Here is a 17411-nt window from a genome sequence, read left to right on the forward strand (position 1 = left end):
GGGTTTTTTGTTTTTCCATATAAAGTTGATTATTGTCCTCTCCAGATCTGTGAAGAATTTTGATGGGACCTTGATGGGGATTGCATTGAATTTATAAATTGCCTTTGGTAGAATTGCCATTTTTACTATGTTGATCCTCCCAATCCAAGAGCAAGGGATGTCCATCCATTTTTTGGTATCTTCTTCAATTTCTTTCTTCAATGCCTTAAAGTTCTTGTCAAATAGATCTTTCACTTCCTTGGTTAGATTTACCCCAAGATATTTTATGCTGTTTGTGGCTATCGTGAATGGAGAAGCTTCTCTGATTTCCCTCTCTGCTTCCATATCCTTTGTGTATAAGAGGGCAACTGATTTTTTGGAGTTGATCTTGTATCCTGCCACATTACTAAAGCTGTTTATCAGCTGTAAAAGTTCTTTGGTGGAATTTTGGGGGTCGCTTATGTACACTATCATATCATTTGCGAATAACGAAAGTTTAAATTCTTCCTTTCCAATTCGAATCCCATTGATCCCATTATGTTGTCTTATTGCTATTGCTAGAACTTCCAGCACTATATTGAAGAGGTATGGCGAAAGTGGACAGCCTTGTCGTGTTCCTGAGTTAAGCGGGATGGCTTTGAGTTTCTCTCCATTTAATTTGATGTTAGCTGTCGGCTTGCTGTATATAGCTTTTATTATATTTAGGTATGACCCTTGTATCCCTAATCTCTCCAAGACTTTTAACATAAATGGATGTTGAATTTTGTCAAATGCTTTTTCAGCATCTAATGAAATGATCATATGGTTTTTTTCTTTCAGTTTATTTATATGCTGGATTACATTGATAGATTTTCATATGTTGAACCAGCCCTGCATCTCAGGAATGAAGCCTACTTGATCATAATGGATAATTTTTCGGATGTGTTCTTGGATTCGGTTTGCCAGTATTTTGTTGAGGATTTTTGCGTCGATATTCATGAGTGAGATCGGCCTGTAATTCTCTTTCCTGGTTGAGTCTTTGTGTGGTTTTGGTATCAGAGTAACTGTAGCTTCATAAAAGGAATTTGGTAATGACCCTTCTGTTTCTATATTGTGGAATACATTGAGGTTGAGGTGTGTTTCTTGTAGACAGCAGAATGTTGGATCCTGTTTTCGTATCCAGTCTCTTAGCCTGTGCCTTTTTATAGGTGAGTTGAGCCCATTGACATTAAGTGATATTAATGACCAGTGGTTGTTAACTCTGGTCACTTTTTTAGTAGTAGGGTTTGTGTGTTTCCCTTCTTTGAGTTGCGCTGGTGAAGGGTCTCTAGATGTCTGAGTTATTGAGGTCTTTGTTGGACTCCTTGGTTAGTGATTTTCCTTCTATTATTTTCTGTAAGGCTGGATTTGTGGCTACGTATTGCTTAAATTTGTTTTTATCCTGGAAAATTTTGTTTTCTCCATTTATAGTGAACGAAAGCTTGGCTGGATATAGTAGTCTGGGCTGCATCCATGGTCTCTTAGTTTTTGCAGTACATCTATCCAGGACCTTCTGGCTTTCATGGTTTCCATAGAGAAGTCAGGTGTAAGTCTGATAGGTTTACCTTTATAAGTAAGTTGGCCTTTTTCCTTTGCGGCTCTTAATATTCTTTCTTTATTCTGTATATTTTTTTTGGGGATGTTTTTTTTGATCCAGCCTATTTGGGGTTCTGTATGCCTCTTGAACCTTCATAGGTACATCCTTCTTCAGGTTGGGAAAGTTTTCTTCTATAATTTTGTTAAGTATATTTTCTGGACCGTTGAGCTGCACTTCTTCTCCTTCTTCTACTCCAATTATTCTTAGGTTTTGGTCTTTTTATTGTGTCCCATATTTCCTGAATGTTTTGTGATGAGAATTTGTTGGACTTGCTGTTTTCTTTGATCAGTGCGTTTATTTTCTCTATGTTATCCTCAGAATCTGAGATTCTTTCTTCTATCTCTTGTATTCTGCTGGTTATGCTTGTTTCTGTAGTCTCTATTCGTTTACCTAGATTTTCCATGTCCTGCCGGCCCTATGTTTGTGTTTTCTTCTTTGCCTCCTTTTCAGTTTTCAAGTCATGAACTGTTTCCATTATCTGCTTGATTGTTTTTCCTTGCTTTCCTAGGGTATCATTCACTGATTTACTCAATTCCTCGAGCTTTCTGTTATACTTCTCATCCATTTCTATAAGGGCGTTTTTTATATGCTGTTTAAGGGTGTCAATCACTTTCATGAAGTCAGTTTTTTCTACTTCTTCTTGATTAAGGTGTTCATGTCCTCCTGTTGTGAGGTCGCTGGCTTCTGGTGGTTTCATGTTGTTTTTCAGATTATTGGGTGAATTCTTGCATTGGCGTCTCCCCATCTCTTTCTCCCAATATTCTCCTATGGATCTTCTTTTACAGGATCAGGTCTTCTTGCCGACTGATGTACCTTCCCAGTGATGTCACTCCCCAGTGATGTTTCTCCTGGAGTCCAGTTCGGATCTCCTTGCTGCTTGTATAGCTCGCAAACAAAGGGCCCACCCTGCTTGCTGCAGGCAGGCTATGGGGACAAAGGAGCTACCGAGCTCCCCTTTACCCTCCGTTTTGGGTTAGGACATAGCGCTCATGGTTCTCCTCCTGGTGGTCTGCATGACAGGCCTTTTTTTTTTTTTAAAGTTCTGGTTCTGTCCAATTTAAGTCAATTTTTAAAAAGGTAATTTAAATACCAAGCTGGTGGTTTCTGTTCCACATGCTTATATTATTATCAATAATCAGTCTAGTCTCTAAGTCTTTGATATGGAGGACAAGCTTTGGGCTCCATGGTTAAGAACACTGACTGCTCTTCCAGAGGACCCAGGTTCAGTCCCCAGCACACACATGTATTGGGGGCTGCAGACCCCTGGTCCCTTGACTTTCTTTGCCTGCCTCAGACCCTTTGCCTGCTGGAGTGAACTGAGCAAAACAACTTGTTTATCTGTGCCTGCAGCTGCTCTGAGCAATAGACCCTGATGGCAGGGGAGTGGGTTCTGGTGAGGCCTGCAGCTGAAAGACCCCAAGAGCTGGGGTATGGCTATCAGTTAAGGATCCCTATATAAGCTTCCCTGGAGCACAATAAACTTGGCATTCTTGTATCAAGGATGACCTGTGTCCCCGTGTCTCTGTCTGTCTGGGTGTGCATGTGTTTTTAAATCTCCAGCTTAGTTTCCAGCTCGTGTGCAGGCGCTACACACATGACAGGTAACAACTGTCCTTGACTCCAAGATCTGACACCCTGAAACATACCTGCAGGCAAAACGACCGTGCAAATAAAAGATAAGTTTTTTAAAAAGGATAAGCTTTACATTAGAGATTGCTGATGACAGTAAAATATGATACAGTCAACAGATTAACCCAAAACTAAAATATTATACAATATTTATTGATTTAAAATTATCTTTAGAATACTCATGTATATATGTAATATGTACCTCTTTTTATATTTCTTCCATGATACAATTCAGCTTATAAGTAAGTGGTAATATGAATTAAATTTTCAGGCTGTCCTAAATTTCTTTTTGTTCACAGTGTAACTAAAGACACTTTCTTGAAAAGTTAAAGCATTAGTTGGTATGGTTTTTGCTTAATCATCATCTCAGCTTTGAGTCTGTAAGGAATCGAAAATGCCCTCATTGCTCTCAGAACACAATAGCTTCTACTCCAGTGTACAATTTCATTATCATGAGCAAGCCTTCCTCTCAGAAATGATCCTTTAGACTCTGCCATTCCTAAAATGGAAAGACTGAGGACAGAACTTAGCCCTGTGATTTCAGAGTTATTTAGGTAATTAATATGGTTAAAAACAAACGTTATGTTTCATCAAAATAATTTGCTCATATTTTTCACTATGCCAGATTTCTACTTAACATATTAACATATCAAAACTTATATCAAGTTATCTTTTATTTGCTTGTTTACTTTGTTTTTGTTTTTTTGAAATGGAGTTTCTCTGTGTAGCCCTGACTATCCTGGAACTCACTTTGTAGACCAGGCTGGCCTCAAACTCACAGAGATCCACCTGCCTCTACCTCCCAAGTGCTGGGATTAAAGGTATGTACCACCACCACCTGGCTTCAAGTTTACTTTATAATCTTTCGCGGTCAAACTTTTGCCAATTGTATGTGTTTTTTGTTTGTTTGTTTGTTTGTTTGTGGGGTTTTTTTTGTTTTTTGTTTTTTCGAGACAGGGTTTCTTTGTAGTTTTGGAGCCTGTCCTGGAACTAGCTCTTGTAGACCAGGCTGGTCTCGAACTCACAGAGATCTGCCTGCCTCTGCCTCCCGAGTGCTGGGATTAAAGGAGTGTGCCACCACTGCCCGGCCCAATTGTATGTGTTTTGGTTGGATGTTTTGCCTGTGTGTGTGCATGCTCAGTGAAGGCTTGGGGCCTGTGGAAGTCAGCAGAGGACTCTGCATCCCCTGGAACTGAAGTTATAGATGACTGTGAGCCCCCAACTGATTGCCAGAAATTGGAGCCATGTCATATGCAAGAACAATAAGTACTCTAAACCACTGAACCATTTCTGTAGCCCCTACAGCTCAATTTTCAAACAGGACTTCAATACTGAAGTAATTGTTCTTTCGGATGTTCAAAAGCCATATTTGGAAACCTGTACCAATGTGCACAAGGACCACAGGAATAATATTGTGGACCTGTCTCCAGGTCTACTAATTTCCACGGGACTACAGGGCACCTCAAAATTCCCCCAGGAAAAACCACTGGTGAAGTCTTAAATACCCAGTATCTCATGGACTGTAATCTAAACTGACCCTAACAGCAACAACTATAATAACAGCTATAAGTAACAATAGTTTTTATAATAATAACAATAACAGTAATTATAATGGTTACTTTTGGCCATCCCTAATGGTTTTATACCCCAGCAGGAAAGTATAACCAAAGAAGAAAATGATTGGTATGAGACAAAACAAAGCCTAGACTTTGAAAGAGACAAATGATAATTCAGGCCTTATATAGGCCTTCCCATTAGGACCTGTTGTAAGATGTACTAACATACTGTGTAGGACAATCACAGCACAACACACACACACACACACACACACACACACACACACACACACACACACACCAAGCGTGTGGGCACCTGAAAGTTTGGAGCATGCTCCCCTTAAATGAAAAGCTATAAACCTGGTCGGAACAAGCTTTACCCAGCTTTAAAAAAAGAACTTGGAGTACGATGGAAACTGTCATTCTGACTGCCTCTGAGAAGGTGAAGGTGATTAATTCAGGCATTTAAGCGCAAGGCTGCCCTCATCTTCCGTCAATCAGGGAGGCTGTTGCTGCCCTTCACAAACTGTCCAATGAGGAGCGCGGATATTCGAAAGGCCCCCTCCGTGCCACCATGTTTGAGTCCTGTGTTGTCGAGGAGGCCTGCTGTGCTCGGTTTGCACTACCTGTCTCTCCTGGTTTCGAGCCGATTGGGAAGAACACGTGCATGCATCTGAAAGAGGAAATGGTGAGTGTGCCCCGGATCCTGGAATCCTCCTGCAGCGCTGTCGCCTGGCCGGTCCCCTGGTGCTGTCCAGCCGGTGTGCCCCGCTGGCTCGCTGATCCCCAGAGCTCTGGAATTGTGTGCAGAGAAGCGGCCGGACACCGGATCCCGTCCGGTTCTGTCCCAGGGAAGCTACTTCGTCCCGGGCCCCTGTCTTCCTGGGGTGAGTCGTCCCTGGGATGTGCACCTCAGCACTTACGGCAGCGCTGGCAGGTTGGTGACGCAGAGTCCAGGCTGGTGTGAGAGGACGTGGGCAGTGAGAGCTGTTGCTCGTCTGCCCTTACAGGTATATCTGGGCTGCTTTCGATTTTTTTCTGTCGTCACCTATCTGAATTATATTCTTTTTAGTGCCGCGGTTCAATAGGACAGGACTTTGGCTTTAGGCTACATCCCCAAACCTCAACTCATCAATTAAACTGTGTGTGGTGGGTGTGTTCTGCTTTTTAAAAAATGGTGATTTCTAGAGGGTATTTGATTTTGCCCTCTGTGAGCGTGGGCCAAAATTCCCAATCTTAGAAGAAGGAGAGAGACCTATTTTTTTTTCAGTGACCATTTCAAAAATTAGGATTTTTGAAAAGCTTTGCTAGACCTGGTGTTTGTGAGCCCTTTGGAGGGGATCAGGTGCTTGCGGTTGTATTGTTGTTTGTGTGCCCTGAGATGCTTCTCCAAGAAGAAGGAGCTGAGTCTGAGAGTATTTATCACATGGCATTCTCTGAGGGGATCTCCATTTGTACAGTCCTTAGGCTGGGGTATTCAGTTTCTTTACCATTTGAAGTTGTCATGGTCAAGAACTTTTACTTCTAGTTCTTTTCCTGTTACTGCGAATGTGTTCCTGGTTTTCTCTCTCAGCTCAGTCATTATGGGAATAGAGGAATGTTCTTGCTTTATTGAATGTTGATTTTATATTCTGCTATGTTTAAGAAAGTACTAAATGCTACAAAGAAAATGTTTACTTTTTTAAATTCCCTCTGTGTTGTATTCATACTCAAATTGAAGGGATTTTTAGCAGTGTACTAGATAATTCTAGTTAATGATAAGTAAAATAATGAGCATTTGCATATTAAGACGAGAAAGACAAACTTGGAGAGGGTAAAATACTCCCATTGTGGATGAAACAGTATACTGTTACTTGAATGTGAGTTTAAATTACTTGTACATTGAAATTTTTAAAACTCAGGGTAAACTGTACTTGGAAAAGAACACTTTTAATTTTCTGGTAGAAGTTGAAAGGAAAATAAGTACCAAATCAATCGGAAAGTTTAGGCCTCAGGAGATGACACAGCTATCAAGAATACTTGCCAATTTTGCAGGGGACTTGGGTTCTTTTCCCTGCAGCCAGGTTGGGCAGCTCACCAATATCTGTAAACCCAGCTCCCATGGACCTGACATTCTCTTCTGGCCTCTAGAGACTGCACACGGGTGTTATACACGCAGACATATCAAAAAAATAATACAGAATGAAAATCAAGCAAAATAGTTTATTGCAATGAAAGCAGTTACACATAAAAGACATACACATTTTTGTTAAAATTATCCGTTTAAATGTCAAGATTGTGTGTGTGTCTTTGTGTACAAGTGTGCATGCGCACACCAGTTACAAGGGAGTGACAGAGAACATTAGACTAGAAAACTTAACTGTTTTTCTTTGATGGGTAAAACTAATTACATGAAAGAGATGGAGTTTAGTAGTTGTGGTACCATTGTTGAAGGGATTAAAAACATTAGCCATTGCTGGTCATAATGAAATCCTGAAATCTCAGCAATTGCAAGACTGAGGTGGGAGGATTGCTGTCAGTCCAGTGACATCCTCAGCCGTAAATAGTGTCAAGTCCTGTCTCAAAGACAAACCAAAACAGCTTGATCAAACATCTGTGCCACAGGAGAAATTACTTGAGTTCTATCTTCTAATATGATGGGCATTTAGAGCGCACTGTAAATGAGGGGAAGACTTTTTACCAAGGAAAGAATAGTTATGCAGCAATATATAGTTTAATTTCCCCAGCCATCATGGCAATGCCTCTTTCAAAAGATCATATGAGTTCTGTATAGTAACGTCGTTCTGTTGTTTACCTCTGAAACAAATGAATATTTTCAGGGTGTACCTAGGGTTAAGGTCAAGGTAGATTCAAGGTATGAAGACAGGGTCAGTTTCTAAATAGTGTACTTATGGACCATTGAGTTTAATTAGTGCAGCCCTTATTTACATGGGCAAGGGGTTCTATACAGAAATACGGCAAACATAACAAGGCCACACTCCAAAAGAAAAATGACTCTCCCTCCCCAAGAAGCCACCAACTAAAACTAGATTTTCAGTTAAGAATGGGGCTTTGGAAGCCTCTCCCAAGTCCATTGCTGGGCTTTTTCACTGGCATGATCCCTTGTGTGGGTAACCACAGTGATTGTTAATTCATGTATGCAACAGCCATGTCAGGTCCAGAGCACAGCATTTGATAATACTGCTCCCCGTGCCCCAGCGCTTACATTTTCACTTCAGTTTTTCTGCAATATTTCCTGAGTCTTGGGAATAGAGGGTTGATATAATATCCTATTTATGGTTGAGCACACACAGTTATTTTCATAATTTAAACAGTAATGCTTCTCTGTCTTAACTACCATGGCTACAGTAAGAAGACCCTTTGACCCAGGTTGGGGAAGGAAGCCCAGACATTCAGAAGGCCTTGAGTGTGTCAACATCAGCACTTAGAAACACAACATCAGGGACTTGTCCCTTAGGACCTTTGACATTCCTAGCCATGGTTTTAACCATGCTAAATTATCAGACGTGACTTCCATCTTCTGCCACAGGCCTGAAATTTCATTGGCAAAGCTCCTTAGCTCCATAAACATCTTTTCCAGTAGGCCCATCTTGTCTGGCATATCAGTATTGTAGCATCCAGGATTCAGCTCAGGATAAAATCTTTGGTGCCTCTTCTCCCCCAGCAGCTTTCATAGTACCACTCAGCAGCACTCTGAAAGATAGCTACCCGGGGATTTCCTGGTCAGCTCATGATTGGTTTCCCTGTATCCAGTAACCAAGATGTGTGGTGTCTTCAACAGTAGAATTTTATCGTCTAGTTATGGTTGGTAATCTAAAGCAATGAGAATAGCCTATATTGTTTGGGGTGCTACGGAAGCTTCTCTGACCAATAACTCATATGGTGGTGACCTGTGCCTGACCCTGACATTTTTATTTAGTCCCTGTGGCTTTTAGGGAGAAGCATTATTCACTAATGGGTGGTACTTTTGCTTGCTTAGATCTTTGTGGGTTTGTGGCCAGCCTGGTTTATAGGCAGAGCTCCAGGCTAACAAGGGCTACCTCGTAAGGCTCTGTTCCCCACCCCCTCCAAGAAAAATGCATTTTAAATTAGTTTACAAGCTAGTGCTGTTTTATAACACTACTTTACACATCTTTAGTGGTTAACTCAGTTCTTAACCCTCCTTTCCCCTACGTTCCATCCTCGTCCCTTCTTAAACCTTTAGCTTCCAATATTTTCTCACTGATCATTCATATGACATATGTTCTAATATCCCCTCTCATTATGTGTACTGTAGTATATGTGTGTTCACTCAATATATGTATGTATTTATTTAACTTGGATTGCAAGATCATAAGTGCCCAAATAACTTTTTCATGTGTGTTTTATTTTTTAAGCCTTATTCTGGTTCCTCTTTTGCCATCTCTGTCATTCCCACACCTGATTGAGCCCTTCAGTCCCCAGTATTCCACTCTCTACTTTTGTCTTATCTGCATTCTACACCTCCATGCATCCTCCCTGCCAATAGCCTGGTTTTGCTTTCTTCTCCTCCACATGTACTTGGTGTTAGAAACACACAAAAACCAAAGATTTGAACCTAGGAACCTCATATGAGGAAAAACCTTGCAGTGTTTTTTTTTTTTTTTTAGCCTAGATGAACTCACTCAGTATAATTTTTTTCAGTTCTGTCCATTTACATAAAAATTTTCATTTTCAAAAAAAAATTTCATTTTCTCTACAACTGAATAGTCTGCTGTGTAGATAACACCATATTTTCATTATACATTCTTAAGTCGAAGGATATCTAGGTTGATTCTTTTTCCTACCTGTTGTGAATTGCTCAGCCGTGAATATGGATGTGCAAGTGTATCTCTATAATAAGGTACAAAGTGCTGAGGGCATATGCCCAGGAGTGGTATAGGCAGGCGATATGATAAATCCACTTCAAGTTTTGAAATTTTTTATATTATTTTGCATGGGTATTTTTCCTACATGTATCTCTGTATATTGCATGTATGTATGTGTTCATGAAGAGCATAAGGTGTCAGATCCCCTGGAACTGGAGTTAGACAGTTGCGAGGTGAATGCTGAGAATACAGCCTGGGGGTTCTGCAAGCGCTGCCTGGGCTCTCAACTGCTCAACAGTCTTTTCAGCCCTATTTCTATTTCTTTAGAATCCTCCAGGCTATAGCCGGGCGATGGTGGCGCACACCTTTAATCCCAGCACTCAGGAGGCAGAGGCAGGCCGATCTCTGTGAGTTCGAGACCAGCCTGGCCTACAGAGCTAGTTCCAGGACAGGTTCGAAAGCCACAGAGAAACCCTGTCGCGAAAAACCAAAAAAAAAAAAAGAATCCTCCAGGCTGATGAGCACAGCATGTGCACTAGTTTACATTTTCACCAACAGGACAAGGGCCCCCTTTTACCTGCATCCAGGCCAGCGCTTGTCATTTTTATTCCTCGCGATAGCCATTTTGACTGGAGTGAGGTGGCCTCTTAATGTAGCTGTAAAATGCGGACAAATGAAACTAGATCCTTATCTTTCACTTTGCACAAAACTCATCCCCAAATAGATTAGGACCTTAACAACTTAATATCCAGAAATTTCTCGATGAAAATTTTGTAAGTGCGGTTCAGATGACAAGCACAGGTAAGGAATTTCTAGATAGGACTTCAAGTAAAACAAATGGGATTTCATAACACTGAAAATGTTTTGTACAACAAAGAGTCAATTACATGAAGAGGCAGGCAGCCCACAGAAGGGGAGAAAATCAGCTAGCTATACATCTAAAAGGGATTAGTGTCTGTAATACAAAGCGATTCAAAACAACATAAAAAGAATCAAGGCATCAAACATCCTAATTAAAAAGTCGACTGTAGGGCTGGAAAGATGGCTTAGCCATTATGAGCACTGACTGTTCTTCCAAATCACCCCAGTTCAATTCCCAGCACCCACATGGCCCCTCACACTGTCTATAGCTCCAGTCCCAGGGGATCCAGCACCCTCACACAGACATACATGCAGGTAAACCACCAAGGCAAATTAAAAAAGTGGACTGTGGAACTGAACAGAACATTCTCATGAGAAGAAATAGAAATGTCTTATAAATACAAAGTGTTCAACATTCTCAGCCATTAGGAGATGCAGATGGAAAGTGGTGGGTGTGTGCCGGGCGGTGGTGGCGCACGCCTTTAATCCCAGCACTCGGGAGGCAGAGGCAGGCGGATCTCTGTGAGTTCGAGACCAGCCTGGTCTACAGAGCTAGTTCCAGGACAGGCTCCAAAGCCACAGAGAAACCCTGTCTCGAAAAACCAAAAAAAAAAAAAAGTGGTGGGTGTGGCCTCATCCACTGGAGTATGATTAGCCTACCAGTAGCCACGAAGAAATACTGACTCTCCTTCTTCCTTGTGTGCCCCTCCCAAATCCATGCTGGAACTTAACTAACATAACGTCAAGTATTGTGGGAATTTCATACTTATATGCATCCATGATAAAGAGATTGTTTTGGTGTGTGAGTGTGACACTGAGTTCCTAAGAATATATCTTGCTGCTGTAAGGACCAACCTTTAGCAGATCAGGAACTGAGAGGAATCCATGAAGTTGGCAAACTAATCACTCGACTTTTCTATCTTAGGGAGTAAGACTTAATTCTCTAGGGCTGACGAGGTGGGGCTAAACTTAACTTTCTAAGGCCAATGCAAAGGGAAACACACACACACACACCTTTAGAGAGTCTCCCTATCATCTTCTTTTTTTTTCTTCCCTCTATCCACGTGTATCCCTTCTATCTCTCTTGGCAGTTCACACTAACCATTTCCCTATGTTTTTTAGGAGCCAGTGACCTTTGAGGACGTGGCTGTGAACTTCAGTCCAGGAGAGTGGGCTTTCTTGAATTCTAGTCAAAAGCAGCTCTACAGAGATGTGATGACAGAAACCTTTATGAACCTGATCTCCATAGGTAAAAACAAGACGCTATGATTCTTTTACCTGTTCAGTGGGAGAGCAGCTTTTCTTGCTTATTTGTATAGTTTCATGAACTGAAATATTGAAAGGGGACGTGAAGGTATTTGTAGCATACCAAGTCATACTGTACCACAGCAAACGGTAGACTTTAATAAGTGTTTTCTAGTGTTGGATAAGTCATAATGATTTCTTTTGATTTACTTCCAGGGAAAACAGAAGAACACATTGAAGAGGAGTATGTGAATGTCAGAAGAAGTCTCCGGTAATTCACACTCAAAAGGGGGAAATTTGCATGAAGTATTTGTAATTTATTTTAGGGAAGATGAAAACCAAACCAATGATCCAACTACATCTAAATGTAAAATGGCTCTATGACAATGTTTCCTAAAACCTGTATTAGTTTGTCCATCCAGAGTTGTTGGGAATTCCATCTCTGTGCTCTAGTAATATTTCCTAAATGTGTTACAACATCAGGCAGTGTAAGACATTCTCCAGTGATTTGAGCTATACAATCTCCTCTTCATGCACAAAAGTATTTAATCTATTTTTATCAGGTTGACTTTAGGACTTGGATATATGCTTCTATATTAAGTACAGTGAATTTCAGTTTTAAATTGGGATCTAGCTTCAATAAATCTCGTGAAGACAACTCAGGTATTTCTAATTTCATCATGCTTGCTTCATACCTTTGCATGAGTAATTTTTCCCATTGTTAACTGGTAGAGACATTTCCAAAACTTATTCCTTGGTAATTTCATACATGTGTGCAATGTATCTAATCATAGATGTGTCCTTTTCCTTTCTCGCCAACTCCTCCAGCATCCTTCCTCACATCCTTTTCTAGTAACTACATGGTTTCTTTGTAGAAGTTGTTTTTTTTTTTTTTAAATAATCCCTGGAGTCCCATTAGTATTACCTGTATAGCAGTGGGTACAGGGTATTCCAGTGGAGCATGAGGAACCCACAAGGGTCTATACTCTTTTTTTTTTTTTTTCGAGACAGGGTTTCTCTGTGGTTTTGGGGCCTCTCCTGGAACTAGCTCTTGTAGACCAGGCTGGTCTCGAACTCACAGAGATCCGCCTGCCTCTGTCTCCCAAGTGCTGGGATTAAAGGCGTGCGCCACCACCGCCCTGCTGGGTCTACACTCTTGAAGAAAAATTCTTTATACAAATAAAGTCCACATTTAGTATTGTCCCTTAAGTCAGGCCCTTTCCATGTAAATCTCAAAGTTGATGTCATTCTGCTGCTGCCTCCTAAATACTCTATTAATGGGAGTTAATGGGAGTGAGTCACAGCATCCAGCCTCCCGGGCCTCTCTTGGCTAATCTTAAAATGTTATGCTCTTTTGTTTCCTTTTTCTTTTTGCAGAACTCAGGTAATTGAGAGAGACTGTAAATATGGACATGGTTGTCAGTGTGGAGAAGCCCACCACCCGATTCCAGAATATGTTGATAATGAGCACATGCCTTCTGAAACGGCAGTACGTGAACGCAGTATGTGTGCAAGAGGCACCATTGGTCATTTACCCTCAGATGTGCATCTCACAAGTGAAGCTGGAAAGAAGCCATTTGAGAATGAGGGCTATGTGGAAATAGCTTTCCAACATGAGAAACACTATGCAGATTTCACCTCTTCTGAATACTTTCAGGTACTCAAAAGTCCCAGGAAGATAGTTCATAAAAAGAAACAATCTAATGAAGCGTATAGGATTCACACTTCTGACAAAAATGATGAGCAAATTGACGGTGATGGTACATGTCACGAATACAATCAGTTTGATAAAGCCGTCAGGAAATACACTTACGTTCGAATATATGAAAGATTGCACACTGGAGTGAGACCATTTATGTGTGCGCAATGTGGCGAAACCTTTGCTAATTTCAGTCAGCTTGTCTACCATGAAAAAATTCATACTGAGAAGCAATGTTATGTGTGTAATCAGTGTGGAAAGGCATTTAGACACTACTCGTACCTTCAGAAACATGAAAGAATCCACAGTGGAGATGCACCCTATGTGTGTAAGCAGTGTGGCAAAGCATTCATTCGTTCATCACACCTTCTTGTCCATGAAAGAACTCACACTGGAGAGAAACCTTATACCTGTAAGCATTGTGGAAAAGCCTTCAGCCATCACAGCGCCTGTTATAGACATGAAATAATTCACACTGAAGAGAAACCCTATGTTTGCAAGCAATGTGGAAAAGCATTTACCTGTTCTACGTCCCTTCGCAACCATGAAAGAATTCACACCGGAGAAAAACCTTATGCGTGTAAGCAGTGTGGCAAATCCTTCATCCAGCGTGATGCTTGTTACAATCATGAAAGAACTCACACTGGAGAAAAGCCCTATGTATGTAAGCAGTGTGGGAAGGCATTTACATGGTCCACATGCCTTCGAAACCATGAAAGAACTCACACTGGAGAGAAACCTTACACATGTAAGCATTGTGGGAAAGCCTTCACCCATTCCAGTACCCGTTACAGTCATGAGAGAATTCATACTGGAGAAAAACCATATGTATGTAAAAAGTGTGGAAAGGCATTCATTCATTCCAGTCATCTTATCAGCCATGAAAAGATCCACACTGGGGAGAAACCTTATGCATGTAAGCATTGTGGGAAAGCTTTCATTCAACGTAAGGCCTGCTACAATCATGAGCGAACTCATACTGGAGAAAAGCCTTATGTATGTAAACACTGTAAAAAAGCATTTAGGTGTTCCACATACCTTCGCAACCATGAAAGAACTCATACTGGAGAGAAACCTTACATATGTAAACATTGTGGAAAAGCCTTTACACATCAGAGTGCCCGTTATCGTCACGAACGAATTCACACTGGAGAGAAACCATATGTATGTAAAAAATGTGGGAAAGCTTTCAGTGATTGCAGCTATCTTGTGAAACATGAAAGAATTCATTGGCGAGAAACCTTTCACATTCAAAAATAAGAGAAGCTTTTGTGTCTTCCACATCCCTTTATATGCATGGAAGCCAACAGAAAAGAACTGGAAATTTACAGCAATGTATCTGGTGACTTTGCCTGTGGATAACTTACTTATGTTGTGAGGTATGAAAGAAGAGTGTGAACAACTCACAAAAAGGCTCGGTGGGTAAAGGTGTTTATTTCTAAGTCAGGTAATCTGTGTTCCATCCCAGGGTCCCTTCTAGTGAAAATAGAGAATTCCCAAATGTTTACCTCTGAGTTCCATGTACACACATGGACTCACACACAAACTGAATGTTTATTTTTAAAAACAGTGGAGATTAACTAACTGAAAGCTACAAAAGTGTAGCTGTATCCCCAATATGCAAATATATATAGGATAAAATCCTATTGCACTGTGCGTGGTAGAGCATGCCTTTTATTCTAGCACTTGGTGAAGGAGGGATGGTAGAGAACTAAAATGGATATAGTGGGTTTGAGCACCACATGGGAAGTTTAAGAAGAACTAGATATAAGCAAGTGGAATTTTCTTTACAAAATGAAAAGATGGTTCCACTGTTAAAAGCACATACTGCTCTCCCTGAGGACCTGAGTTTTTCAGCATCCACACAGTGTGGCTCACAGCCAGCTCTAATTCCACATCTGAGATGTGATGGCCCTCTTCTGGCCTCTGCAAGTACAGAACACATGTGATACACGTACTTAGAAATAAAAACACATCTTTAAGTAATTATGTGTATAAAGCAAATAGAAAGTTGTGGATTTTTTCAAATAAGAAAATTTGTGAAATGTTATGTAGTTCAATCTTATAAGAATAATAAATGTGGAGACTGAACAAATTTATTTGTACAGAATATTTCTGGAAATAACCTGGAGTACAGTAAAATTATGAGCATTTTTGTCATTGTTCAAGTCTTATATGTAACCTTTTACATTGTTTTTTTATAGTTTTGAAATAAGATTTCATAAACAATGTCATAATTTTGCTTGCCTGTATTGCCTACTGTTTGGAATGTTGAAGCTACCAAGAGACTGTCCCTAACAATAGCAATCATATAAAAAAAATTGTGTTGAGGTAGTGTAAGTTTGGTTAACTAGTTTCATTTAAATGGTATTGTTTAAATGAAATGAGGTAAAACTTTCTCAACTTTACTGTAGAGCTGTTGGATTCTTTGAACTGAGATGCATTTTTACTAGAACAGTAGACTTAATTTCACCTAGTTTGTTGGTAATTATGGTTCATTTGAAAGTAAAAATATATGCTTCTTAAAAGCATTTTCTCATATGTCATATTTTTTTAAAGAATATTTACCACTTTAATGATAAACTTACAGAACCAAAGTTCCAGCATAGTACAGGAGGTAGGAAGGAAAAGGCAGAGCCGCCTCCCACGTGCCCATTTATCCGTAGGCATTCGCCCAAGGCAAACCCCGCCCCCTAAAGGGGCTGTCTTAACCCTAAACTTTAATATATGACAGAAAAAGTAAGCTACTTCTAGCACATCAATACTTGGATTTCATGAATATATTGTTAATTTAAATAAATATTTAACTTATAAGTCCAATTACAGTTACTAATTTAGAATTATTAATTTATTAATAGGAAAATAGAATGCCAGTGTGCAAATATGAAGTTGTACATAAAGATTGAAATTAAAAGAGCATTTTTGAAAAATAACCCAGTGTTTATGACACTTTGAGTAGAAGGCATTCCCTGAAGATTGGTGTCTCTAGGAAGAGCTCTTGGATCATCTTGAATCATCTGTACAAAGTTAGCCTTTTTTTTTTCACCAAAAAAACCCAGGTGTCTCTATGATATTTTACAAAGGGTTAAATAATCTTTTTTTTTCTCTTTTTTTTTTATTGAGAAAATGAGAAAAAAAACAAGTTTCCACCTCCTCCCAGCCTCCCATTTCCCTCCCCCTCCTCCCACCCTTCTCCCCCTCCTCTCACCCTTCTCCCCCTCCCCCCACTCCTTTCCCCCCTCCCTCTCCAGTCCAAAGAGCTGTCAGGGTTCCCTGCCCTGTGGTAAGTCCTAGGTCCTCCCCCCTCCGTCCATATCTAGGAAGGTGAACATCCAAACTGGGTAGGCTCCCACAAAGCCAGCACATTACGTAGGATCAAAACCCCTTGCCATTGTCCTTGGCGTCTCATCAGCTCTCATTGTTCGCCATGTTCAGAGAGTCCAGTTTTATCCCATGCTTTTTCAGTCACAGTCCAGCTGGCCTTGGTGAGCTCCCAATACATCAGCTCCGCTGTCTCAGTGGGTGGGTCATATGTCATATTTTTAAAAAGTATTATTAATTCCTTTGCAGTTTCCTTATATTTATGTGAAAATGGAAATTTTCTGGTGTTTACATAGATTTTTATATGTTGTACTTTTCAATGTATGTGTTGTTCCAGTAATAGTGCTTTGTTTCTTTTTTGTTTGTAGACAGGATCTCACTATGACTGGTCTAGAACTCACATAGTTCCTGCCTTTGCCACCAAAGAGTTGGAATTAAAGCTTGCACCACCACACCTAGCTCAAATTATATTTTTGTATATGTGTTTTATCCTTATTTATTTATTTGCTTCTTTGGTTGGGTTTGGGGGGATATTTGTTTTTTGAGAAAGAGCCTCATACTGTATCTATGACTGTGCTATTTAGACCAGTCTGACATCAAACATAGATTCACTGGCTTCTGACTTCCAATGGCTGGGATTAAAAGCATGAACCAGTACACTTGGCTGTGTGTTTATATGA

General features: G+C 40.4%; 1 protein-coding gene across 1 annotated transcript; it reads left to right on the forward strand.

Annotated features, from left to right (window-relative positions):
* Positions 1–5336: 5336 nt before the first annotated feature.
* On the forward strand, positions 5337–17411 carry LOC142856572 (uncharacterized). Its single transcript, XM_075984188.1, is given in 5 exon segments — positions 5337–5467; positions 11589–11715; positions 11928–11982; positions 13089–14639; positions 14641–17411. Coding segments are annotated over 5 exon segments (1995 nt in total). The 5' UTR covers positions 5337–5353; the 3' UTR covers positions 14789–17411.

This window comes from Microtus pennsylvanicus, chromosome 8 (assembly GCF_037038515.1).
Source record: "Microtus pennsylvanicus isolate mMicPen1 chromosome 8, mMicPen1.hap1, whole genome shotgun sequence".
Lineage (NCBI taxonomy): Eukaryota > Metazoa > Chordata > Mammalia > Rodentia > Cricetidae > Microtus > Microtus pennsylvanicus.